Source organism: Eleginops maclovinus, chromosome 14, assembly GCF_036324505.1.
Source record: "Eleginops maclovinus isolate JMC-PN-2008 ecotype Puerto Natales chromosome 14, JC_Emac_rtc_rv5, whole genome shotgun sequence".
NCBI lineage: Eukaryota > Metazoa > Chordata > Actinopteri > Perciformes > Eleginopidae > Eleginops > Eleginops maclovinus.
The window spans coordinates 8,852,771-8,878,988 of record NC_086362.1 but is presented as its reverse complement, the minus strand read 5'-3'; the positions used below and the strand labels follow the sequence as shown (position 1 = coordinate 8,878,988).

At 39.6% G+C, this 26,218-nt stretch overlaps 2 protein-coding genes across 5 annotated transcripts in view; one reads left to right on the top strand and one right to left on the bottom strand.

The window, feature by feature from the left end:
• The window catches only part of LOC134875902 (protein phosphatase 3 catalytic subunit alpha), a 66,678-nt gene extending 60,539 nt beyond the window's left edge, over nucleotides 1–6,139 (bottom strand). For 2 of the 4 annotated variants that reach the window (XM_063900637.1, XM_063900636.1), the window contains exon 1: nucleotides 5,835–6,138. In XM_063900637.1, the coding sequence (XP_063756707.1) occupies nucleotides 5,835–5,895 (61 nt within the window). In that variant the 5' untranslated portion in view covers nucleotides 5,896–6,138. Of the gene's footprint in view, nucleotides 1–5,834 lie in introns of all 4 variants that reach the window. The other 2 variants (XM_063900635.1, XM_063900638.1) reach the window with 2 other exon arrangements.
• A 2,186-nt stretch (nucleotides 6,140–8,325) lies between these two features.
• LOC134876006 (B-cell scaffold protein with ankyrin repeats-like) lies at nucleotides 8,326–25,385 on the top strand. Its single transcript, XM_063900825.1, has 16 exons — nucleotides 8,326–8,383; nucleotides 8,976–9,386; nucleotides 11,172–11,290; nucleotides 11,386–11,524; nucleotides 11,616–11,758; nucleotides 12,805–12,919; nucleotides 13,507–13,703; nucleotides 18,376–18,439; nucleotides 18,682–18,891; nucleotides 21,283–21,345; nucleotides 22,499–22,683; nucleotides 24,372–24,435; nucleotides 24,613–24,642; nucleotides 24,886–24,965; nucleotides 25,129–25,163; nucleotides 25,262–25,385. The coding sequence occupies exons 1-15, from the start codon at nucleotides 8,371–8,373 to the stop codon at nucleotides 25,159–25,161; spliced, it is 1,866 nt and encodes a 621-aa protein (XP_063756895.1). The 5' UTR covers nucleotides 8,326–8,370; the 3' UTR covers nucleotides 25,162–25,163; nucleotides 25,262–25,385.
• Nucleotides 25,386–26,218: the final 833 nt, after the last annotated feature.

The following is a 26,218-nucleotide window of genomic DNA, read 5'->3' as shown; positions in this document are numbered from 1 at the left end:
CAAATTCACTCTTTAAACTTAAAAAAGGTAACTGTCATATTGTACTTGTGTTGCTATAACCATATTTTTACTAATTTTGGAATGAAAACATTTTTGGACTGCTTTTATGACTGAATTTCTGCAGTACAAAGAAGAAGAAGAATGCTTTTGATATCAGATATGTAAATTTAAATCTTCAGTGTATTCCGCTAAATGAAATGTCTTTCTCATCCTGCAGAATTATTCTGCTGTGTTTTTGTGATTCACCTTGTTTTTATTTCACATTTGCAAATCAGAATGTAATCTACAAAATCAAATTATGCAAAACAACAAAAAACACTCCTGAACCAAATCACAATTCACTGAGTAGTTATTCAGATTAATCTGTTAAAGCCAATGATTCACAGCCCTTGACAAAGCATTTGCTCTCAGCAGCATTTGGCAACAGTCCCGTTGACAGATGGTTTTTCTAAAAGTGAGTTCTGACAGAAATCCACTTCCTAAATTTACTAAAAGTGACCCATGCTGTAGCTAATGTGCACGCATGCATATTTGAGTGTGTATAATCTGTGTCCTGTTTCTTGTGACTTGAGGTGAGAAAGCAGATTTAGTACTCTACTGGCCTCTAGAATAAGCCAGTAACCCACCCCCTCCTCCCCCAGTTGCTACCAATTCACTGGGTTAGCCTCTCCTCCCCCACACTCACTGTGCTGGCTGCCATCATGGAGTAGCATGTGTTGTAGACGCTGCATTGATTGATTTGTGATCTAATGACACACAGTTCTGTCCCTGTTCCAAATCACTGTTGTTCCCCACTGCAGCCGACGTTAGGGCCGTGTGTTAGTGTCTGCTAGCCATGAAAATGTGTCTGTTTAAACGGAGGATGATTTTTTACCACACTCGATGATGATCTATAGCAAACGGATGCACGGTGCTTGTAAGGCACCTTTAGATGACTTGAACGTATCAACAGTTCAAACGCTTGCAAATCCACAAACTGTACTCATAGGATTAGCAACAATCTCAAAATGCCGAGGTAGGTAAACAGTTTTTCCTCTGCTTTTGCTTTTATCAAGATCCAACATCCATTTGTTCGCATGAATTAGCAAGAGCAGCAGCTAATGCATGGAGTCAGATTACAACCTCCGAGCAGAGCCGCCTTTATCCCCCTATATGGAGCTTAATCTGTCCAAATCCGCTGCTTTGCCATGCCCTAAATCCACAACAGAGCCTAATTCCTCTTTAATCTAATGAGCGGTAAAGGTGCACTTACTCTGGCTCAGAGATCACAGTATCTGAGCATCACAACACGGGGAGTTCAGGTCATGATTCAACATATTCATATCAGAACACGGCAGAGGAACGGGTCCCAGCAGATACAGGACAGGCTCATTTGGTTATCCTCTTGTCACTCACAGTTTCTGCTGAAAGCGACATTTCCAGGTCGAGCGGCTTGAGTGGACCGCTGTCAAAAGATGCTGAGGAGGTGTCGGCGCCCCCCCCAAGCCACCAGCACACAGCTCCTCACACTCCGAGCAGACATGACAGCAAGCAGGGAGGAGGCTTCCCTGAAGACTGACTCATAAAAGTTGAGAAACACCCAGAGAGCAGCAGCCTCAATCTGTATTCTGCGGGCCCTTTACTCAAGACAAGATTGAAGCCTGCAGAGAAAAACCTGATAATCAATTAAGGCCGGCAGCTGAAGGACGGACCAATCAAACGGAACTCTGCAGCACAATTAATAATAAGCGTGATCATGACTTTTCCTCCCCCAAATAATTCAACTTCATTAGGTGTGATATTGACAGCTTGCTATTTAAGTAGCTGCTCTGGTGCAGAAGATAAAGCGCTGTGTGTTCACAGGTCAACCAATCACAGGCTCCAATTACCCACGCTGCTTCTCCGACACAGAAGAAGAGTATCGTCACTTTCACCTGCCTGTGTGCATCTGGAACCTTAGCATTCAGCTGCATGCTGTCGTAGCATCATCAGTGTTTTGAAGTTGTTGGGAATTAATATAGGGATTATTAATTATTTAAAAAATGGTTATAAGGGGAGTTCTGTCTAGAAAATGTCACAAAATGCAGAGATAAGGTTTATAAATAATATACTAACTGGCAATCAAAACCAGAACATAATTCTTAAACTAAATGGACTATAAACTACAGAACATACAACCATAAATATATATTCAATCACTTTAGCCTATTGACTAGAAATGCTGAGTATTCACCAGAAATTAATCAAATAAGGCAAATCTCACACAGAAAAGCTATTTGCTCAATTAGATACAAAAAAACAATGTAATACAGTGTTTTGCAGTTCTCAGAATCTTTCTATCCTCAGATGAACGCTCACATCTTTGGTCAGCCAGCACACTGCATGAACACAGTTTGATCATCTATGCGCTTTGTCCTCACCCAACAGAGCAGCTTATAATGGCCATTTTTCAATCTTTATTCAAATTGACGGTCTTGCAGAAGAATAAATGATGTGGCAAAAACAGACTCAGGATGTAGCTACTGACAATTGGATTTGCCCAGGATTAGTAACACCAATTACCCTCTGACTTCACCAAAATATAGCAGACTCTTTCCACTGAAAATTGTAACTTCAGAAACTACAGATACAGCCGACTGGCACTGGATTAAAATTGCAAACAGCCGCAGCAGTTATTATAAATCGCTTAACTTTCCCATAGTAATCGTATTGCCATGCAAATCAAGCTAATGACGAGTTTTATGACTGCTGATGAGGATATATTACTGAGGACGATGACTACCTGAGGGAAATCCTGACAAATGGTAATGTTACCCCTCGTTATTACACAGTCTCTGCACCTGAAGCTGACGGCACACAGCATGAACATAAAGCAGAATGATATGCAGGTGATCAGATTTGAGGCAGGGATCAAGTATGTGGCATTACTTAATGTTCTGTTCTATAAATGACCCGGCTCTCCTGCTGGGATCAGTGGCTGGCATTGCGCCGCTGTCACCACCAGCGTCTCTCCGACCCACGCATGTCTGAGCATGGGGGCCTCTCCTCAAAAGTCAAATGTCAGATGTTATCCATCCCCACTCAGAAAGAAGGACACTGCTTCTTCACCAGGCGACGGAAAACCCCCATCACCGAGCGAGTTTCGCTTTGGAGTGTGCTGGTTGTCCCGATCGCACCATGACGACCGTATTACTAAGTGTGGATTTCTTTTATATCCGACTGAGGGTCGCTTTAGTACGAACATTCAGAGAAATATTTCCACATTCATTCATACAAAATCTTTTATTGGCAATAATTATCTTTTGAAAAGAGGAGGAGATCAAACAACCTTACTGATTAGGTGAAAGTGCGGGGAAAAAAACACTTATTTGGTTTCCTGATTAGATTTTGAATTAAACTAAACATTTTGGGGGTTTTGGATTGTGAATCAGGAAAAAAATGTAATTTGGTCGTCTTTAAAAAATGTATTATACTGTATTCTGAAAATGCATGGACCAAAGATTAATTTGCAAAGCTGCAATAATTAGTGAAATAATCAATTAGGCAATTGACAGAAAAATGATTCAATAATCGATGATTTTTTCATAATATTGATTTGCTAAAGACCTCCAAATGCTGCCCCAATATAGAGATAAGCTGATGTCTCTGTTTTATATCATATTAAAGTGAAACGAGACATTAATAGACATCATCTTGGAGTAACTTGGATGGAAATGTTTCACCATTCACAGACTTATATAGACTGAATGATTCATCCATTCATCTGAAAAGTTACAGAAAAATGACAAAAGACAACATGATATCAGGATGTTCGGCTTGGTAACATAACCCTAGCTTAAATGCCATTTAGCCAAATGCAACAGTCAACAGAAGTGTGAGCAGGATTTTTAAACAACAATAAACCACTGGCTAACATCCACCTGATGAGCTCATTAAACTAAACGGCTTCATGCTGGAAATTGCTCATATATTTCAGTTTCAATCCATCTTTCTGAAAATTACGCAATTTCTCCTGCCTCAGCTGATTAAACTCTTATGAGTAATTACTCTGCGGCACTGGCTTTCAGCGGCATTATGATAATGTTTCTGAAAACAGGTGGATGCAAAGCACTTATGATAAGTTGGACTGACACCCTGTAGCAGGGCAAACTACGCAGCTGAAAACAAATGACTTCACACCTATAGCCTGCAGTTATTTTGGAGAGGTGCTTTGTACACAGCCAGCGTCTGTGTTGTCATAATACTGATGCATTACCAAAACACAGACTTCTCCAAACTGTAATGAGTTACTTTGCTGATTCCAACATCAGGTTTAAGATTGAGCCCTAGAATCTGAGCCCTCAAATTCCCTGACAGTGTCTCTAATGGTAAATCGATACTTTTTAACCTGATTAAGCCAATGGCAGAGGTTTCCTGAGTGAAGAGCAGAGAATACAGAGTCAGGAGGTGCAGTACGATGGCATCTCCACAGCGTGACAAAGGGAAGAGTAGCTTCAGATCCAAGACGACCGGCCAGATCTCCCAGTGATAATGTTAAATCTCTTCAAGACCCATACTTGTCAAATCAATTTTTCATTAGCCTTCAAGTTGGTGGAGACTGTAGGGGGATGATCTCTTTAAATATATAGATCACAGAACAGACACGCTGTGACTGAACACTGAACCCCTTCTTTTTTTCTGAGAAAAATGTAGCAATAACACAACTGCTTAAGACTCATCATTTTGTTTAACAATATTTCAGTTTGAAATGGCACAAGCTAATGAAATCAATGACAACTATGATCACAGTGTGAGGCACAGCTCAGGCTTGTCTTTAATAAAGTCAATGATTCCAGTCATGGGCTTTTGAACACTGTCGTGCTGCCTTTCTCAGCTGAATATTGATGTTTAATGGTCACCAATGATCTAATCATTTCAACCGGTTGAATCTTTGCATCTGAGCCTGAATAAAATTACTCAACGATTCACTTGCACACACTGATCGCTGCACATGCCTATTGTGGTGTACTGGAGCGGGCGAGGATAATGCATTGCAACTAGTGCTGCTGGATGACAACCAGCAAGCATAAAAACACATTATGTCATGTTAAATCTGAGGGAAGGCTTTGGGTTTGCCTTCCAGCATGATAAATTGGTTTTGGAAGGACATAAAGTGCTCATATTCTAACAGACATTGGCTTTAAAACTGCAACTTTAAGTGTGGTGCCTTTTAAGTCAACATAAGATGACATGAAACTTGGCAGGCTGCATTGCTCCTGCAAGGGGTAGGTCCATTTGATTATGATCTTTACTGCATTGTTATGGTACACTGCAAAGGTGGAATGTCAGACCTGTAAAATGCACAGGCAGGAAGAAGCAGCATATGGCATGAACAGTGAAGGCACACGATGAACCCCATCATAGCACACATTACAGGCGACATCCAGTAGTATTATGCAATGATAAAAAAAAAAAACAGAAGGAGCCCTGGTAAAAAGTATGCTTGGTGGTGCATGCAAAATGAGGGAAATCGCCCTGAGGTTTGAATGCACTGTTTGTGCCATATCTGCATGCATACTGTAACGCTGTGAGGAATCAAACGAGCATGCATTTGGCAAACTGCTGGCTCAATAATGAAAACAGTGCATGTACAGACAAGCGGCCAGCCAGAATGTGACACATTTCTAGAAAAATTCTTGCTCTGGTCAACAAAGTGGAGTTAGCCTCACTTCCTAGTTTACTGCTGCTGTCATAGCTCGGCTAACACCCTTCTTCCTCCATAGCCAGCAAACAATTTTCGTCTTCATTTTGCTGCTGCTATGACCGTGAATTCTTCAAGTGCTGCTCAGAGCAGTGGCATGAAAAATGACACTTACATTTCACCACCCTGTCCGTCGTAGATAACTTCGGTTCATCATTCGGCTTGTTTTCGGACATTTCCAGTGTGGTATAATATTGAGATATAGCAGAAATGAGACTGAAAACGGTCCCTGTGTTGCTCCTGCCGAACAACTCTTGAGTCTACCCGAGAAAAGAGACCGCAGTGATCTCACTCGGTTCTATCAGCGGCCAAAAATACTTGCAAGAGGGTTACAATTTCACTGCTAGTGCTGTAGGAGCTGCTCTGTCTGATTTACTGTTACTCTGTATCAAGTTGTCTGAGCGCAGTGTGCAGTCAAACATGCTAACCCGTAGGACCCGCCCCAACGCACAGCGAGTATTTCTATTGGAGGAGAGCTGCAACTGTACATTCACTTTCATCGAAGGGCTGTTCCTGTGTCAGTCTGGTCAGGAGTGAATTACTGTATTAATAACTTGTATCATATTTGTAGCAGGGTAAGAATAATACACATTGAATCAACAGATGCTAAACCAAGTAACGTTTTCACTGGAATACGTCCACAAAAGCAGATAGCTATATTGCATTTAGCACAAAATGGTCTATGTATTTGGAACTGGGAAAAATACTGTATATGGTAGTCTATTTTGTCCAGAAAAAAACAGATGCAAGTAAAAACAGAGGGGGGGGAAATAAAGTGGATGAAAAGCGTCAAACAGTCTCGGGTTGGATTCAAACGAGGTAAGGATCCAGCTTTTGTTTATAGCTGCACCCAATCCATTTTCTTTCATAGCATATATATTACAACAATCACTTAACATCTATTTAACTGTGCCATTGTTAGCGATTTTTCAACTGCAGTTCTTTGGCGAGATATCTTTGATCAATGAAGATCTATCATTAAACTGAATTAGGTCAAGTTTAATATATAGTAACATTAAGAGATAGTAGGCTAAGCCATAATCTATGAGATAAAAAAACATATTTACAGATAATTAGATAAGATGAAAAGAAAACTTTGAGATATTAACTCAAAATCATTACAAAGTAAAGTAAAATACTATTGATTTCAGTCTTTGCAATAACTTATTTTGTCTATATTTTCTTTTACGGGTCAAAATGGACTTCTGTAAATCAGGCTGCCATAAAATAAAAAAATAATTGTATATTTTTTTCATTTTCATCCACTTTTTAGCAAGCTATTTCAACCTCTAAGTAAAGGAACCTTGAAATCTGCTTATGGTTTTCATAGTTCCCTGAGGATGAATCCTGAGAGTTTCAGTGCTGAGCTTTCTCTTCTCTATACTCAAAGACTTTTCCTCTAGTGCCCCCCTCAGGACCAGAGGTGCAGTGTCAGTCGTGTTTACAGAGATGATAACATATCTCACTCACTGAGGTCAAGTTGCACTCACTGCAGATCCAGAAGAGGATTTAGCTTCCTGTCTTTGGGGTTAGATCAGAGTAGGCAAACAGAAAATGTGAGTGAGTGGAAGTGTGTGGATGTGAGTCATCACCAGGTACACGGCCCCACAGTTTGCCTGAAGGAGACCTCAGTTTACACGTGCTCATTTTCTTCACAGTGGTGCAATTCAGTTAACCCACTGCTGCCCAAAGGCAATAAATGGTGGCAAACGGCTATTAGCAACACGCTGGTGTGGTATGGGTCAGTTTTCCGACAGGTGGAGGCAGCTAATGAAGCTCTGGCTTTAACATTTCTCTCAATGAGGGAGTGTGTGGGTATGCATATAGGTCAGAACATCCTACAGTCTTTTTATCTGCCTGTGCTGAGACATTCACACCAGATCATTAGTTTTATCACGCCTTTTGCTCTGCACACTTAATTAAACTCTGGGCAAGTCTGTGACTCAAGTTTTTCTCTTTTTGATCACCTGTCACAAGCAACCTTTGTGTTTATTATTTGCTGTTTTTTGCTCACAGAAAGATCTACTCTGTATTTTAAATGCCATGGCATAAAATAATAAGCTATTTGTTATTTTGTGTAGTCTTCTGTTACCATTTCAGTTTCACTGTAGCATTGGAAGTTTTTAATCTGTAAAAATATACAAGTATAATGAGGAGAACAAATCCCCACCGAAACTTCATAATTATACTAACAGTGACCTTTTCCATCTTCTTCGCCAACCTTTGCAGTTAATAAACGTTATTTAGACTTTTTTTTAATGACTAGACATTTATAACTCATCGTTTTGCATAACAGCTTTGGTAGTGCCAGCAACATGTTGAAAGCAAAACTAAACTTGGATGACAAGCTTTTGATGTCCAAACCACAGAATCAGTTTTGGGGATTTTCCATCACATGCAGTACATTTAATTCCACTGATTAAATTACTTAGGAGCACTGCCATGGAACTAGTGCTGTAGTAGAGTTTGAATAACAAAGGCTGACATCCAAACTTCTTCCTTGTACCAGAGCAGAGAACAGGCTCAATGTTAGTAGTAAGAAGTTTTGTGTCTTTGTGTTTAAAGGTGTGGCAGGAAACTCCCTCTTATCAGAGCTCCTCCTGACAATAGCAGACTGTTCTACCTGTCAGTGTGAAGGAAGACCTGCAGCCATGAGCCACGCAGGTAAGCTGTCCCTTTGAATTATTATTTATTACATTTTTACGGCCATAATGAAAATGATCCATTGCTTTAATATAAGCATTGCTGACTAATGATTGTCTGCGATGCTCAGAGGAACATATTGATGGGCACAATATATCTTGGAACAATATGGAAAAATGTTGTTTTTGTATTATTTCAATATCAAAGCAAGATTTGTGATAGCGGTTTAGCCATTTCACAGTTTCTCAAATACAAACAGTATGATTAAAATATGCTACACTGAAAGCGACAGCAAAGAGTATTTTCACTGTTACTTTTTTAAATTATAAATATATGTTAAGCAGCCTAAAGGTGTAGTTCATATAGGGGAAATGTTTTTTCCATAGAATACTTGAGATTTATAATGCAAACCATCTCCTGCATGTGTCATATTACCTTTACCTACCTTTTTTAAAATCATTTTTAATAAGTAATGCTTCCTATATTTTGTTAAATGTTTTTTATATTTACCATGTATTGTTCGTCTTCACTAGTGTCTCCTTGCAAAACCGTTTCTCATCATTGTGCTTGAAGTGACAAACATCTTGACTCTTGAAACTGCTTTTTCTCGTAGTTGAGCAGCTGTTGATCATCTACGAGTGTGAGGCAGAGCAATGGGCCACATATCTGCGTTCCCTCTTCACGGGTTCCCTCTTAGAGACTTCCATCTGCTGCTACGACATCGCCACGGTGTCCAGCCGGCAGAACGACTTCCTCCTGCTGGCCCGGTACTCCTGCAAGCTCCTCATCCTCTCAAAGGGCATGTTGGAGGGGCTGTGTCCGAAGCGGCGTTTCTTCCTGGCCCGTGTATTGTGCCCTGCGGCTGCTGTGGTGGTGCTGCTGTGTGGGGTGGAGAGCCTGACCCCCCTGCTGGAGCTGGTGCCTCTGAACGGAGACGAGTGCCTGCAGGTCTCCAGTGAACAAGATGCTCATGAGTACCTGTCCGCTGTCACTGATATTGTGAAAAAGGTAGGGCAATGGCTCTGTAAAGTTTTGACTAACTAGCTGTTAAGGGGAAACAATACAGGTGTAAATGTTAACTAATAGATATCCCCAGGACACTTCGCCAGTTGTTAACTTATATTAAAAATGTGACTTTTGGATACAATTGATCCATTGGAAGACACGCCCCAGTGAACAAAAAAAAAGTTTGCCTGTGTCTCGTCATAATAGGATGTTGTCTTGTGACAGGAATTCTGCTTTAAACACGAGTGTGTATTGGCTGTTCTTAAAAAAAATAAGGCAAAACTGTTCAAACAAATCAGGTACCCAAATAATTACTAAATTGCAACATTACATTTTTGTTTAAGTTTCCGCCCCAAAGCTAATATCAGTTTTATTCTAGCCAGTTAAATATAATGATCATTACCATCAAATCAGTTTATGAATATTGCTTTTAAATATCCTAACAGCATGCAGTAAAACAGCAGTTTGTATCTTTGCCAAAAAGAAAACCTTTTGGAATAATTTGACATGGCCTTACCATTCATACAAAGGGAAAACAATCCTCATTATTTGTGAGAATGTCCCAGCAGCAGCAGCAACAGCAGCAGCAGCAGCAGCAGCAGCAGCAGCAGCAGCAGCAGCAGCAGCAGGGAAACCTGTTTACTGACTTTTTTTCCCCCCACAAACTGTTTAGATTGGCATTCATATTTTTAAAGCACCAGCCGCACAGACTAAGCATCTCCAGCATGTCCTCTTCGACCGGCCAATTATCCCCGGCCTTTTCCTTGTTTCTCCTAATTGCAGTATTTGTATAAACTGATAGCGCTGGGGGGGGGGGCTTCTATTTAAACAGGTGCATGTGCAGGAGGAACATCTGATGCAAATAGTCTCTCTTTCCTCTTTGGCCATCACTGTTACTCTTCGTGAGCCATGCAAATTCAAGTGCACTCTGCGTCACTTCATTGCACTAATACAGTGGAGTGCTTCAGTCCTGGATCCCACAGATAGTTATATTTTAACCCAAAAGTACCCTCCCTATTCACACAGGATGATGCTGTTTGCTTGTTAGCACACAACAGACATGTGGGTGTTTGAGTGTAAACAGGTGGAGATCAGTGCACTTCGTGACTGGTTCCTACGATCACTGCAAGAGGAGCTACATCACAGAGATAAAAACAATACTATTAGTATGATTCTATTTGATTACCTCAAATGTTAATTATACAAGAGTTTTTTTATTATAGAATAAACCTTATTTAGTTTTAAACTTGGTTTTGCTTTGTTCTTGTTTTAATCAAATCATTAGCTTTAGATTGGAATTCTTCTTGAGGTTCTATTATTATTTAATAATAATACTGTGGAGCCACTGGGATACAGAAGTGTGTTTCGCTAAGGGTAACACAGAATGCATTAGCAATAAGAATGTTAACAAGCAAGCAAGTATGATGTTTGACAACGTTATCGTGCTTGGCAGGTGATATCTTACCTATTTTAACCTTACTTTAGTTTGTACAGCGGGGACAATTTCATTTAACTTTTGGGTACAAATAAACCATTAAAAGTTTGACCTGATTACAGTGCTATATAAAAAGTTAAGGTGCACTTTATTGAACGTATGCACCTAATGTTATCGCAACATTTAAGCAGTTGGAGGCAATCTACAAAGCATGTTAAGTTGTCATAACGATAGTATATTAAGCTGGAAAACCATATCATGTTAACCTTGACATGCCACTTCATGCTGCTAGCATGGCTCAAAATGCACCTGGATAGCGTATAATAAATTCTGATGTGTTCCCATCTTTAAAAGGTGTGTTAGCTTCAGCTGCATATGTCAAACCCCTGCATCGTAAGCTATCAGAGGGAAAGGGGGAACAGAAGCAGTCTGCTGCAGCCTGCAGTGTCAGGTCCATCGCCGTTGTTCCCCCCAAAGTTCCCTGTGGGGTGAGGCTCTCAGTCAGTAGTAAGCCATTAACTTTTTTCATACAGCGTCCCTAAAATTGACAGCACTGCAGTTCACTGTACTGTCTCTTTGGCAGAGCTCCATCGAAGTGTTCATTCTTTTGAAAAATGAGTCGGTTGGCAGCAACGCTGAGGTTGAGTTCACCGCTGACAATCAGAGGCTGAGAGTGAAGCCTGTCTGCTGGAATGAACGGATCCTCTGTGTCAATGCACCAGGTATACATGCATCGGGACAAAATGAGTGTACAATAAAATCTATATGTATAAGGCTTTTCTGACTTTAGCTTCTATACGTTGTCTATTGCAGATTTTCCAGCAGGAAATGTGGGAGTTACAGTGTATAGCAATGGGGTGCTACTGAGTAAGGCACAGCTGCAGTACTACAGCAACATGGAGGAAATAACCTGCCTTCTGGCGAGGGCAGCAGACCCCGTAGATTTCATGTGTCAGGTAAAGCCATTGAAGGGCTGTTTCAAAAGCACCAGGCAGGGAGGGGCTAACAAATAAATCAGCCTGTTCTCACTCCCGAGGCGTCACACACAGCAGCCTGGTCAGTGGCCCGATGTCTCAGACTAAATGGCTGTAATTATGGCTGGGGCAGAGAGGAAGGCAGATGATGTATCATAAAGTCAGCTTAACAGGGAGGTGTAGGGTGGATGGATGGCTGAAAAGCACAGGACTTTGATACAGGAAGCTGCTATTTGTAAGGTCAATGTGTACATTTTGTAAACCTCATAAAGTAGTTTTGTTGCTTTAAACAAACCAAGTTGTTTCCTGTGAATGGAGGAACACCATTATAGAAGGTATTGAAATCATGGAGATGTACATTAATATTTTTAAATCTTATTTATGCAATATTACTATCTGTAAAAAGAAAGTAATCTTACCATGTTTCATTTTTTTTAACAAGCAATGTGCATACGTCAATTTTAAAGATCTAACACTTTCAAATATATTCAAATAACTATCAATCATTGATTTTGTTAAGCAGGAAACACATTTGAATGCTGCATTATTCTCTCCCTTCTCAGGAAAGCGCCTCTTCTGAGGCACTCTGAATGTGTTATAGTGACTCATCGTTATGCAACGCATTTATAGAAATTAGGCAATCGCCGCCCAAAAACGCTGCTTATAATCAATCCACTTCAAGCCATTAGAAAGAAACAGAAAATTAATTGGATGCGCATATTTCTGCTGATGTTTATGTGCGCCACTGTTTACGGTCTCCTCTCTGCAAATGAAAGGGCAGGTCTCTTTCTGCCATGAACACTTAATTTGATTATGGTCTCTTTTGCTGAGGAGGCAAACATGAGCAATGCCAAAACACGAATTGGCCAAGAGGATTTCAAACTAAAAGCCTGGAGTGACATGACTGGTCTCTGATTTAACTTCTATAGCTTCCTCTGAAGCTGTATTTTACCATACAATTACAACGGCACCAATAAAAGTGCTGCTTTTCAACTTATAGTCAGAGATATGCTTTTATTTCATTTCAGGCTCTTCAGCAGTCATCTGTGCAGAAGCTGGACCAGAAGTTAACCTCCATGTTGTTAAAGCACATGCCCACTGGAGGATTTCAGGGACTGCAGTGTGAAAACACACCCCAGAGAGGTATAAAACTGGAGGATTGCTGACTCACATTGAACAAAAACAACATATGATTTACATTCGTATGCAAAGATTTCAAACTTTTAGGAATAGTGTCAAGCAGGCAGTAATTGCAGTATGAATGGAAATAAGGTATAATCCCTAAAAATATACCTACAGTGCCTGATTATGATGAAAACAATTATCGCAGATACCCATGAGTAACAGGTGATGACTACTTGAAAGATTTTGCATCATTTATATAAAAGCCTCGAGACAACAGATGTTAATTCACTTGTTTTGCTCTGAGCATGTGTTTATGCGACAATGTGCATGACACTATTGCATGACGCACATTATCCACCATTAAAGAAAGCCTTCCATCATTTCTCGGCTCATTATGTGGCAGATTGATGGCTTCATCAGCAGCTGAGATTGATCCTGAACTGCTAAAAAGGGCGCAGACTAACGGGTCAATAAGTGCCTCCGAGCTGTCTTCCATTGTGTGAAAGTCAGCACATGTAAAGGAGGTTGAAAGGGAATATTATGTATGGATTGTGAATTTAAAAAAATATGTTTTTCTTATTTAAACTGGCAAATATCGACATCAGAGCTCCACCATTCAGATGTTCCATCACTCCTCCACTTTGCCGCCCAGTATGGATTCAGGAGCGTCTCCAGCGTGCTCCTGCAGTGTCCCGGTGCTGACCGAGCGCTGCACGCTGCCAACCGCCATGGACACACTCCCACTGAGATAGCCAAGAGACACGGCCATACCCAGCTTCATGTCCTTTTGAGGGAACGACTGGTAACTATTCATTCATTTCCTTCACCTTGCTCGTGTAGTTTATTGCAGATTTTGCATCACCCTCATTGACATCACATACAGTCAAGAGATTTCTCAAAATGTCCATAACCGATGACAGCTTCTCATGTTCAGTGCTTTATGAGCTAATTAAATACTCACAAAGAGATTGTCTGTATCGAACCGGCGGTATTTAATGTCACCTGAATGGAATTCCATAGTTTTCAAATACCTGCAGACAGCTGCGGTAAATACTACAATGCACCTCAGCTGCTGGGATCAGGGGATGCAGCACTCAGAAATGCACTCACTAACACCAATACAGCGCACAGAGGACTATGAGTGAGTGCTGCTTTATCAATAATGAACAGAATGGAGAGGAAAGGAGGAAAGCAGGGGGAGTGACCTGTATTTCAGGGGCGAACTCGCTCCCTAACTCGCAGCTTCACATTCAGTTAATGGTGCAGTTAGTGGACCCTCTCGTCCTGTGCATTTTGCCTGTGAGGTTTCTAATTGAACACCCCCACAGAGACTAGGAAGGTTGTGTTTGTTCATGCATGCACAATGGCTCTGAGCGCAGGTTGTCTGCATACATTCAGACAATTAATGCAGCCACTAATGTGGGGATTTTCTTGCGTAATGGCTGCCATTTCCCCGTGTTAATATGAAGAGCCTCTTCCTGCTCAACCTCCCACTTCACTAAACACAAAATCAGGTTGGCTGCGATCCAAATTTAATAGATCCATCGCATGCGTGCACATCCTTTTATTTGATCAATCTAGAGGACACTAGGATCGTAATGTTTTTTTCCAGTGCTAATTTCATTAGGCGGTGGGGAGATTATCGTTTAAGAAAGACTTGATGCTGCCACAGTACAGTCGAGATGGCAGGATGAAAACACATTACATCCAGCAGAGGGAATATGTTTAGTGTTTGTTTGTCAGCAAGATTACGGAAGAACTACTGGTTAGATTTTCTTGATGGAAGGGTGTAGCATTGGCCAATGAAGAACACATTTGAAAGTAGAGGAGGTTCAAATCATGTTGCAGTTACTAGTTATATAGCTCTCATGGAAACAGCCTTTAAATGACCTTAAGGTTTAGGCATGCCTCCTGCAAATACTTAACCAAACATTACAGATGCACATAATGCATTTGTAATAGAACAATTCTGACTGATTTAATAGCTAGCCTTATAATATGAGCACAAACGATTCCATTTAGCTGCATTCAACCCCCTGCATGTCACTAACAGACAGCAGCATAATCTGCATTCATTCACATGAAAATCTGCTCTTATCTCCCGTCTTCCCCTATAATGCTGACAACTTTTAACTTTCTCTGATGGCTTGGATCAACCCATAGAGAGTTCCCCCTTGAGGGAAATTTTGACACTCCAGCAGCTGTTCCAAACGTATTTATCCCCAGCAACGCAGCTAATTGAGAGTGACTGCAGATGGAGCAAGGTTTGATCAGATTGCTCTAGTGAGTCACAGTGCTCGCAGAGTCTGCAGCGACTCGGATCAGCTGACAGGGGAGCGGTGATGTCAAACAGAGGCCTCCCCACAGGCACCCCCACATGCCTATAGATGCGACATAGCTGACAGAATCGACATGTATAAGCAATTGACATTTGCAATTTTCTTTGGAGGGTAATTAAAATGAATCTTAACAGATAAAAGGACATGAATGGTGCCACAGAGGAAGGATAAGTGGGGTTCTGTTCTTTGTTTTTTTTGCACAGCAGTTTCATTAACTGATCTTCCACCTCCAATTAATCAACTCATGATGCATCAGTGATTTGGGCGTAGCAGCACTTTGTCAATAAATTCTCGATGGATGGATCCCCAGCTTCATAGAGAGGCTGAATCACTCACTGGGCCTGCGTCAGATCCACTACTCTGCTCTGGCACCACTTCTTTGTTAATTAGCTGTGAACTGCTCCAGAGGGGAAAGATGAATTATTCAGAGAGAGCATAACTCGAATATAAATATAGAAAATGCTCCGCTGTTATTTACGATGTCCTCAAAATGCCTCGTTACTAATCTTTATTAGTAACACAAACACACATTGTCCTTATTTAACATTTTAACAGAGTGTCACTTGGCATTAAGATGGACTCTGATAAATATTCCACTGTGTGCTCTGAAAGAGGCGACTGTATGATCCTCTGAAGACTACACAGAGCTATTCCTGTGTTGCCTGTTGTGCTCCTTTACACTCCTATCCAAATTCAAGAGAGACAAATAAGGCGACACCCTGCACTTTGTTGACGGCACAGACCTTTTTGCATTTTAGGTTTGGTTAGAGACTGCTTAATCATTAAGCTTACTCCAGAGATTTGTTTATCATTTGAATGATCCTCCATTATTCTGACAAATAAACTGTTCTCAGCTCAGGTTGAAGGCATGCAGGACTATTGAAAATGTTACTCTGAGTCAGTCTTTGGCCATGTTAAACTGCAACGATCAGGGAGACAACACCATTCCTTTGAAGCATAATTGAGAATGCAGTTTTGTTGAATAGTATTTTTTTTGCAGGACAAAGGGTTTCAAATGTGTCTGGTCCAGACTGAAAAATATTGACAACTATTGGATGGATTGCCATTCAAATGTTGCCAAGGCATATCCCAACAGATGAAGCTACTGACTTTAATGATGTGTCTTCTCATATGGCAACACGAGCTATGCTTTAGCTAAATGCAGTGAACATCTCATCATGTGGTCAATGCTAATTTGCTAAAGTTAGCATGCTAACATACTAAACTATAAGTCAGCATGGGTAACATTATACCAGCTGCACTTCAGACTGTTAGCATCACCATTGTGAGCATATTAGCATTTAGCTCTTACTGCAATACAGCTGTGTTTAAATGTTATGTACTATGGCTGAAAGAAAGCTATTAAGATAACCCTTCACAGAGTAAGGGAGGGTTTCTGCTCCTGCTGAGCTGACTACTTTCTACTGTTCCCTGCCAATAAATAACTGCACATTTTGTCTGCACATTATTAAAGTGATGGGTTCAGTGTGACCCTCAATCTGCAATGCATCAGCCTCTGTTATCCTAAAACCACAATGTCAAAAGTCATCCAGCATGTTGTGGATTGACCATTTCCGCTGCTGAAACCAGATCAGACTCCTGATCTTTATACCAGGTTTGCGTGAGGTTTGCTCTCCTAACAAAACCCTGCCTGCTGCTTCGTCTGCAGCACTGCTGCTCAGTGAAACTGAATTTATCTGGAATGCCTGAGGCTCCTGCAGCTTCAAACATCTGTAAAATGATTTACCATTGGTGGTTAGTAAATAAATTCCCCTCCCCTGTCCAGATATTACCTCCAGAAATACCACACAATGCTGTAGTATAGCATACAACTAATATAATTCAATGTTCAAGCTGCGGCGGTAATTAACCTGTCCTTTCTACCTGTTGGGCCGTTATGAAGCACCCCTGTTAAGTATTCATGGCAACCAACAAGTCATTTGCAGTACTAGGAACATTGCAATATTGTAATTGAGTCATGAGTGGCCGTGTTGCTTGGAAACTGAACACGGAGTGTGGCGGGTTATTTATGGGGGATATCAAGATCAAAGTGAGCTGTATTTCATATGTTCTGCAAATATTTACATTATTGACTGGGATTTATTTAAAATTCAGACTTCAGCCCTTAAAATTGATAAAAGAAAGGTAATTCTAAGGCTTTATCATATGTATTCTGATAGAGGCTTTTGTTACTATGATCTGTTTGGGGGTTAAATCTACAGTTCAGTCGTTTTATCACAGTTTCTTGAAATAGTGGTTAGTGCAAATTTGAAATGTTTTTATGTAGCTTGTCAAACCGGGGTATTTGCTTTTTCCCTTTCTTGTTTCTCTAGTCAAATAGAAAGTACTTAGAAAGCAGCTTTTCAGAAAATTAATGATGTGTCTCGGTTCCTTACATCTCAATCAGAAGTTGAACATGGCAGGGTATTGATATCTGTGTCTCAATCAAATTACAGATGCAGTCTAAATATCAAGCCAAGGACTTGGATTGCTCACTAAATGATATGTTTGGACTGAAAGGGGAAGAATGTCTGATTTCATAATTACCCTGATCATACCCTGTCTGTCCCTCAGCGTGCTATTAGCCAATAGGTCGACTGTGCAGCAGAGGGAAAGCTGCTCTCCGTTATCCAGCAGCAGGCAGCATTACAGCACACCTCTCTCGTTGCTGCGATAGCGCTGAAATTGCTTTTCTACAAGTGAAGTCCTAACAGATTCAGCGAGAAATTAATAGTCTGGACATTTGTCACATCTGACATGAAAACACTGAATATTAAAGTGTGGCATGGAGGCAGATGTCCGCCTATACTGAGCATTAAAACAGCTTAGTGGATAGTCATCTTAGCATTTCTTGTTTCATAATTGTGCCTTGGAAGGAGGACACAGGTGAGAAAATGAGCTGACAGGAAGGATGAAGTGTGCAAGCCAAGGACAGATTCAGAGTCTTGCAGCCTGAATGTATCAGGATTTGTCAAACAGGCATGAATAATGAGAGAGGAAAATCCGATAACATAGCAAACACCGGCTTTAACATTAACATATCTTTCCTTGAATTCCAAATGTCCTCTATTGAGCTGGTCCTTTGTGATTTGAATGGGGAATAAAACCCGTCTCTTCATGCTCTTGTCGTTGCAGAATATGTTCAGCTCAGGCAAGGACAATGGGGATGCTAGTGTGTACGAAATGATGTGCGCTGCAGGTGAGTGAGGGACTGATGGGAAGTGGAAGGAGGACAAAGGGAAAGCCGATAATGGAATTGTATTTTTTTCCCAGCACATCATTATGCTGTTGCTGTTTATTTCCGACCACTGAATATTTTCCCCTCACTGTTGGGCCCACCATGTAGCGTTTGCTTCTGATTAGCTGCGAAATGAGCAACAGAAGCATCGTGCAGAACTTGATCATGACAGGAGTGTGCAGTAAACACTTTCTGCGTTATAGGGATTCCTTCCGCCAAACACGCAGAGCCACCAGCAGAGGATGAAGAGGGGGAGGAGGAAGATATTTACCAACCACTGGAGGTGGAGGATGAATATGACTCCATCCTGAACTCAACAAAAGCTGTGGTTATTGCCAATCGCCCACCAGCACCCACACCTCGGCCTGAGGGCATCCAGGTGAAGGAGGACGGAACTCCTTACATCACAAAAGGTAACTTATGACTTTTCTTGCATCCTGTAGCACCCAATTATGTAATAATCGAATCAAAATGTAATGAAGCACAATCACAATAGCTAGTGTAATGTCCTGACTGTAATGGAATACCTTAGTAAAGTAAACCCTTTTCCAATGCAGCAGTTTCATAAATTCAGACAAGAGGATAATCTACCGGATTTGTTGTGTTGTTAGCCATCTTCTGCGGCTTTTGTCATCATCTGATCTTCTGATCTACGATGCACTCTGGTCTAATAGACTACTTTGCACAGTGACCAATCAGCACTGGATAGGGTGGGTTCATTTTCGAGTAATATTGGTTTTAGTTGAATGCATCTTTGCCTGATAACAGCGAGCCATTTCCCATCTGGTGTCAATTTAGAATTTGACATAAAGCCTGGATTCATTTCTCCAAACATGCATCAGTGTTTATATGTATACTTACATATTTTACATTATCCATCAAAATGAAAACATCACTGGTTTTGAAAAAGAAAGAAAGAGCCCATCTGAAAGGTATAGCTATCGATTAAATCCGTCAGGACATTATTGGTCAAGTTGTTTCATTATTGGGTTTTATTACATTTACAGGAAATGATGACATCATCATTAGGTGCTTCATGTCCTTTGCCAGTTTTCTTCCCTTATCACAGACATGATGGAGCAGAGTCATAACGATGCAGTAAGTGAAGGGGAGTTTGGGAGATCATGTGGGAGGAAGGAAGTGCCTGGAATGTGCATTGCCATCGTCGGTGGAGTGCTGCTGTATAAAGCCGAGATGCTTTTTGGGATGCAGTTTGTTTTTATCCCACATAAACCACAAGAGCATGGTCGCTCGCTGTGCTGCAAAACAAACAGAAGCGAGGAGAGACACTCTGCACGGAGAGCCCACATCCCCTAACTGTTCAATTTCAGCTGCGTGAATATTTCATGAAGATTGAACATCCAAAAGTGACTGGTATTATTAAGGCCTATAAATCATTAAAACGGCTCTTTTTCTTCTTGCAAATGCACACACACAATACTGGTTTTCCCCACATAATAATGCTACACTCTCCCCCCACTAACCATCACTTAAAACACACAAAAATGCAACAGGCGCCCTATGTCCATTACGCAGCTTTTTATTAAGCCTGCTATATCCAGTAAGCCATCCCTCTGCCCAATGGGGACCTACAAAGCAAAAAAATAAATTGAGTGCACCACTGAACTCCCTGCATCCCAACCATCCCCTCAGCAACAGAGGCAACTACCGAGCTGCCATCTGCAACCAATCTTGGCCAGACCAAGGCCAAGTCAGCCAGAATAAGTCATTACACGTGTTTTCCATCGTCCTTGTCCCCAGAGCGCACCAGAGAAAGGAGAGGGATTCTGAGGTTTCCATCTATTGAGACAGCGGAGCTTCAAAACCACACAAGGATCACATTCTGTTCCTCACTCCCACTGCCGCAGTGAGAGATGTGAGGGGAGAGATGAGGCTCGGTGGAGGATTAGGCGAGGAGCCAGTTATTGGACACCGCTGCTGCACAAGTGGAAATAATGAGGAGTTTTGCTTTTGTTCGCGGCAGTGTGTCCAGCAAAATGAGACAGAAAGGTTGTCGGAATTACTAGGCATGTAAACTACATGGAGAAAAATGTACACACAGGGCAGAGCCACAGTCATGTGTCCTCAGTGGTACTACACTTACTATTTCATTCTGAATGGAGCCATAGAGCTGGCATTATGAGCAAGCTGTGTTTAAACATGGAAAAGAGAGGCGCTGTCATGGAGGAAATGCTCAGAGGTGGGATTATCTAGCAGGGTGTGGATGTTGAATTTCAATCCAGTGTTGGTCACACAGCCGCAGCTCCACCGCCTCTGACAGCTACACAGTGTAGTCTTTCATTCTGAGTGCTCACTACCAAACCAAAGCCTCATTCAGGGCATCTAATTCAACCCAGAGCGGAGAGTGTACGTCTCTCTCAGAGAAAAACTGAGATTTAAGCTCTGGGAACACAAACCTGTCATTTCACAGATATTTAGATTCAATTATACTGCATCTGAAGCCTTGATAGGATGTTTTTTTTCCTCCTGGATATTTACATTTGGCTTTTGGCAGTCAATAGGGTGGTGGTAATTTTAGGGTATGGTGCCATCTTGTGGAAGAATTGCTGAAATGCAGGAGCAGATGCTTTTGTAGAGCTGTTAAAAGGTTTGTCCAGCTTGCAATGTTTTTATTGAGGGTTGTCACACTGGAAAATTAGAAAACGTATAATCATGACAGAGTTGGATAAAGTAGTTAGATCTTTTGCACGAGTTATGCTAGGAATATCACATTTTAAAATGACTTAAATTAAATACATCCTAAATAAATGTTTAATAATGTTATGTCTGCTTTGTATCGACAGTGTTCCAGAAGAAGAAGACGCCACAGGGAGAAACTGATTTGTACTCACTTCCCACTAAACAAGGTGATGAAGGTTCATCATTTAGAGTCACAATGAAAGCATCACTCCAGGAAGTTAGTATTACAAAACCATTAAGTTGTACAAATAACAAAAGAAGGATCAACGACCTGTTGTACTAGGTATCAGACACTAACACTTACTGCCAGTGTCATTTCTTGACGGCATTTCCGTAATAAATGCTTTATCATTTACACAGAAAGACCCAAAAGATTGATGAGTGAAATAAGAGAACAACTAGTGCAAAGCAATGTAGTTTCAATCAACATCTATGAAAAACCCTCACTTCATTATTTTTATCATACAAGATATAAGTGGCATTAAAGCCAAATTTGAAAGAAATATTTCTAAAATCTATCTGAAGCTATCACGTCAAAGAGAAGGGGACAAATGCACTGTAAATCTAGAAATAAAAAAGCACAACAACACATGGTTTACACTCAAGAGAACATTTCTATCTTTTCTGCTCACAGTGTCTCTACAAATGTGTCTTTATTTCCCCTTTCTTGACAGAATTTGCATTACGACTTTGAGTTGTAAATGTTTTAGTCATGACAGCAGGACTATAACTGTGCCAGTGATTTTTGCTGCCTTGTCTGTTAATGTTAATGTCCTGCTGGAGTTACCTGCTGGCTGGTATAACTTAATGTTTACATCCTTAGATAATTAGTGGTGCGTTCAAATTGTAGTGATCACCATGAAGAAAAAAAGGCATTGCGGCAGTAACGGGCACACAAAGCCAAAAAACACACAGGTAGAACATTTGAACACATTTGGAAGCCGAGATGATGAGAAATAAGTGTGAAAGAACGTCTACAGAGATACAAAGGCATTTTCCCGCTCCTCTGTCTGTGACATTGAATGACAGATCTAAAGATCATCACAGTCACATAGAACATTACGAACCATCTTCAAGACTCACTGACATTACAGATGTGCCGAGCAGAATCACATTACCAACAAATCCCCTGTATGAATACCATCTGGAGTGGCTTTATTCTCTGTCTTGTGTTATCTCTGTCACTGGAATTAACAGTTTAATTCATGCCATTATGTATCAAATTCAGTGTGTTAACTTTCCTCAACACCAGTGTTTTTTTTCTACCTTTCAGTCAGATTTCTGATATTCTTTCTAGACGTTTTGATTTGTTCATTGCAGCACGTGGGCGAGAGGACAGCATCTCTTCCACCTATGATACGTTTGTGCCACAGCAGATGAGCGGTCTGCAGACTCTCATCGAGCTGCAGCAGAGTGTGAAGGCAGGGGCACTCACTGTGGACGCAGCTCTGGAGCGCTTCAGCGACTGGCAGCGGGTTCAGAAGGACGGGGATGCGGTGCAGCAGGTGGGACCATCACACACTGCCATCACTCACTCACTCACACACACACACACACACACTGGACCTGGAACGAATAAGCATGCAGGAATCAAACCCTAATAAAACTATAACCAGCTGTTGCTCATGATATGCTGCTCTGCAAAACAGGGACAGACATGTTGATAGACTTACTGCTCTGACAAATGGGTAGAAACTGTAGCCTACTAGAAGCAGACAAAATAAACATTGATAAAACATGCATTAAATTAAACATTGTTGTGTGTGTCACATACAGGGGGAATAGGCATCTCTTTGTCTCTGTCTACCAAGTAATACAGGTACACACAATGTACAGTAAATAGACAGTACATAGGTAACTTTAGCCCGGCATTGTTCAACATTCAAAGGCTTTATTGTCATATGCAAAGTAGCTACAGTGTAGAAATGGAAATGAAAATATTAAGTCTAAAGTTCCTCCGACATTGCAACACAGTGTGTGTATAGCCTATATATATAAAAATATTTTAAAAATAAAAAAATAAATATCTATCTATATCTATATCTATATGATGCAAGACCAATGTGCAAATAATGCACACACACACACACACACACACACACACACACACACACACACACACACACACACACACACACACACACACACACACACACACACACACACACACACATACATACATACATACATACATATTGTACAGTTAAAATACAATGAAATACTGTTTATTGTAGTGATAGCTACTTTGAATAAAACATCCTTTCTACAAAACATACTCCAAACAGATCTTGAACGTGCAAGAAACAATTTACCGGTACCTTAGAGCTAAAACATGACTATTTATGAAAACAAATGTTTGGAAGGCCACTGCATCCATATCGAAATCCAGCCACATCACAGAGTTGATTTATATACTTTAAGAAGTACACTTAAAATTAAAAGGTTTAATATTCACTGCTTTAAAAACCTAAACAAAATGCAAACCAGCCAGTTTGGATACCAAATGGCTAATCATGCTAATCAGGGACAGGTGTGCAGGCCGGCGATGATAAGGGGAGCTGAGGACACCTGCTGGCCTGGAGGGGGAACGACCGAAGTTACTCAGACATGACTGAAATGAACTACAACAGAGCAATCACCATGACTAAAGCCTTAAATAAATGTGAATGTGTCTTTAAAAAAAAACATAGGAAAAACAATGGGGAAAATACTAAAATTAAGACATTTTCTCAAAGTCAATAGTATATGTAGTAGGGGTACTCAGATCATTTACTCATGTAAAAAGCAGCACAATGCAGAAATTCATTGAATAAAGTCAGGTTAAAAAATCTTTTATTTTGTTAACATTAGAATCAAAGGTTTTTATAGAAGGGATTTGGGATTGTTCTTTGTATCACTCCTTAAATCTGAAAAAAACTGCCAAATAATAAGGATAATTTGGCATGTGTGTGAGATTCCATTTATTTTAGAACACACTACTACACACTAGGTGAACAGTGTTCAATGTTTAAAAAAATATGTTTAAATATGTTAATGAGGCAAATGCTAAGTTTTGGTGAACATAGTTGAAATATACAGACATAAATAGACAAACCAAATTCCAAAATAGCCATAACTTGTAACCAGAGCATAACAAGACAATACTTTAAGGAAAAACATTGTAAAATAAATGGAGGTTTCCTGTTTCCTGCAGGAGAAGTTGAGTCAGCTGAGAGCCAGTATCGTCAGCAGCAGAGGGACTGATGACAGTGTCTACGGTAAACATTCCTCCATCCTGCATATGAGGGTTGAACTCTGCTGTCATCACAGAAAGCTTTCCTGGAACTTCAACTTAAAAAATAAATATCAAGCAGTGCAGTTAAAGTTGGAGCCTTACAAAGGACTGTAATAAACTGTATATTGTAAATGGCTTAGGAACTCTTCTCTCCCTGCAGATAAAATCAACATTGTTCATCACATGCCAAGTGAGTGTCTTTAAAATCCTATCGAGTGTGTACAGAGAAAAACTGTGTTTGCATGCCTTTGTAGTTTCCCCAGTCCCTGTCGCAGTAGTGGGGAATTAATCCTCAGGGAAGTGGTATTTAATCGAATCCCCAGTGCCTCTCTTTGATCGAGTGAGTTTCACTTGCACTAAACGGTAGTCTTTTATTTGTCTTTTACTGAACAATTCTCTGTTCAGCTGTGGATGTTGGATAATTTCCCTGCAGGTGTTACGGGCAGTGAAAGTCGAAGAGGAAGCCAAGAAGTGAAGTCTGATGTTTACAGCAAGCCACTTAAAGGACAGCATGTGAGTCACCTGCCAAAGGAAAAGCTTGGCAGACGTTTGTATTAATATAAAGTTTACACGATACTGAATATTATTAGAGTTGAAACAGACATGTAGTTTCAGTAAACAAACATTAAGGCCTAACAAAACCTAACAGGAAGTTTCCCTTTGAATTGTTTTGCAGTCAAGTTTCTTTTCGAAAGCTGACAAACGATGAAGGTAGGACTGAAAACAATGTTTCCTATTCCTCATTTCTAAAGACATTTAAAAATAAATTCATTCAAGCTCCTAATTTGTCACATTTGCCATATTCACAGGCTCCACCACTCCAGAAACACTCCATTCTTCCACCAAATTGAATTGAATTGAATACAAAGTTTCTCATTTTGATTGTATAATAATAATAATGATAATAATAATAATAATAATAATAATAATAATGATAATAATAATAATAATAATAATAATAATAATAATATAATAATAATAATAATAATAATAATAATAATGATAATAATAATAATAATAATAATAATAATAATAACAATAATAATAATAATAATAATAATGATAATAATAATAATAATAATGATAATAATAATAATAATAATAATAATGATAATAATAATAATAATAATAATAATAATAATAATAATAATAACAATAATAATAATAATATAATGATAATAATAATAATAATAATGATAATAATAATAATAATAATGATAATAATAATAATAATAATAATAATGATAATAATAATAATAATGATAATAATAATAATAATAATAATAATAATGATAATAATAATAATAATAATAATAATAATAATAATAATAATAATAATAATAATAATAATAATAATAATAATAATAATAATAATAATAATAATAATAATAATAATAATAATAATAATAATAATAATAATAATAATAATAATAATAATAATGATAATTGAAATAACATTTTCATCTGTATTTCATCCTGCTTACTTGGCTGCTATTTCCTCTTTAAAACATAATAGGAGTAAATTGTGGTTTAGGTGAAAGTTATTACAGTACGTATTACATATATATAGAAACTGGGATGGACATTTATGACGTCGTGAAAATAATGAATTGATAATGAAATAAATAATTAGCATTAGTGTCATGATAGCCTTTTTTAAATAAATGCATGTCATTCAACTTTTGAATACTTTGTATCACACTATGAATTTAAGACGATATCGTATAAAACAAATGTCGTCTTGGAAATAATTCAGCTTTGACATT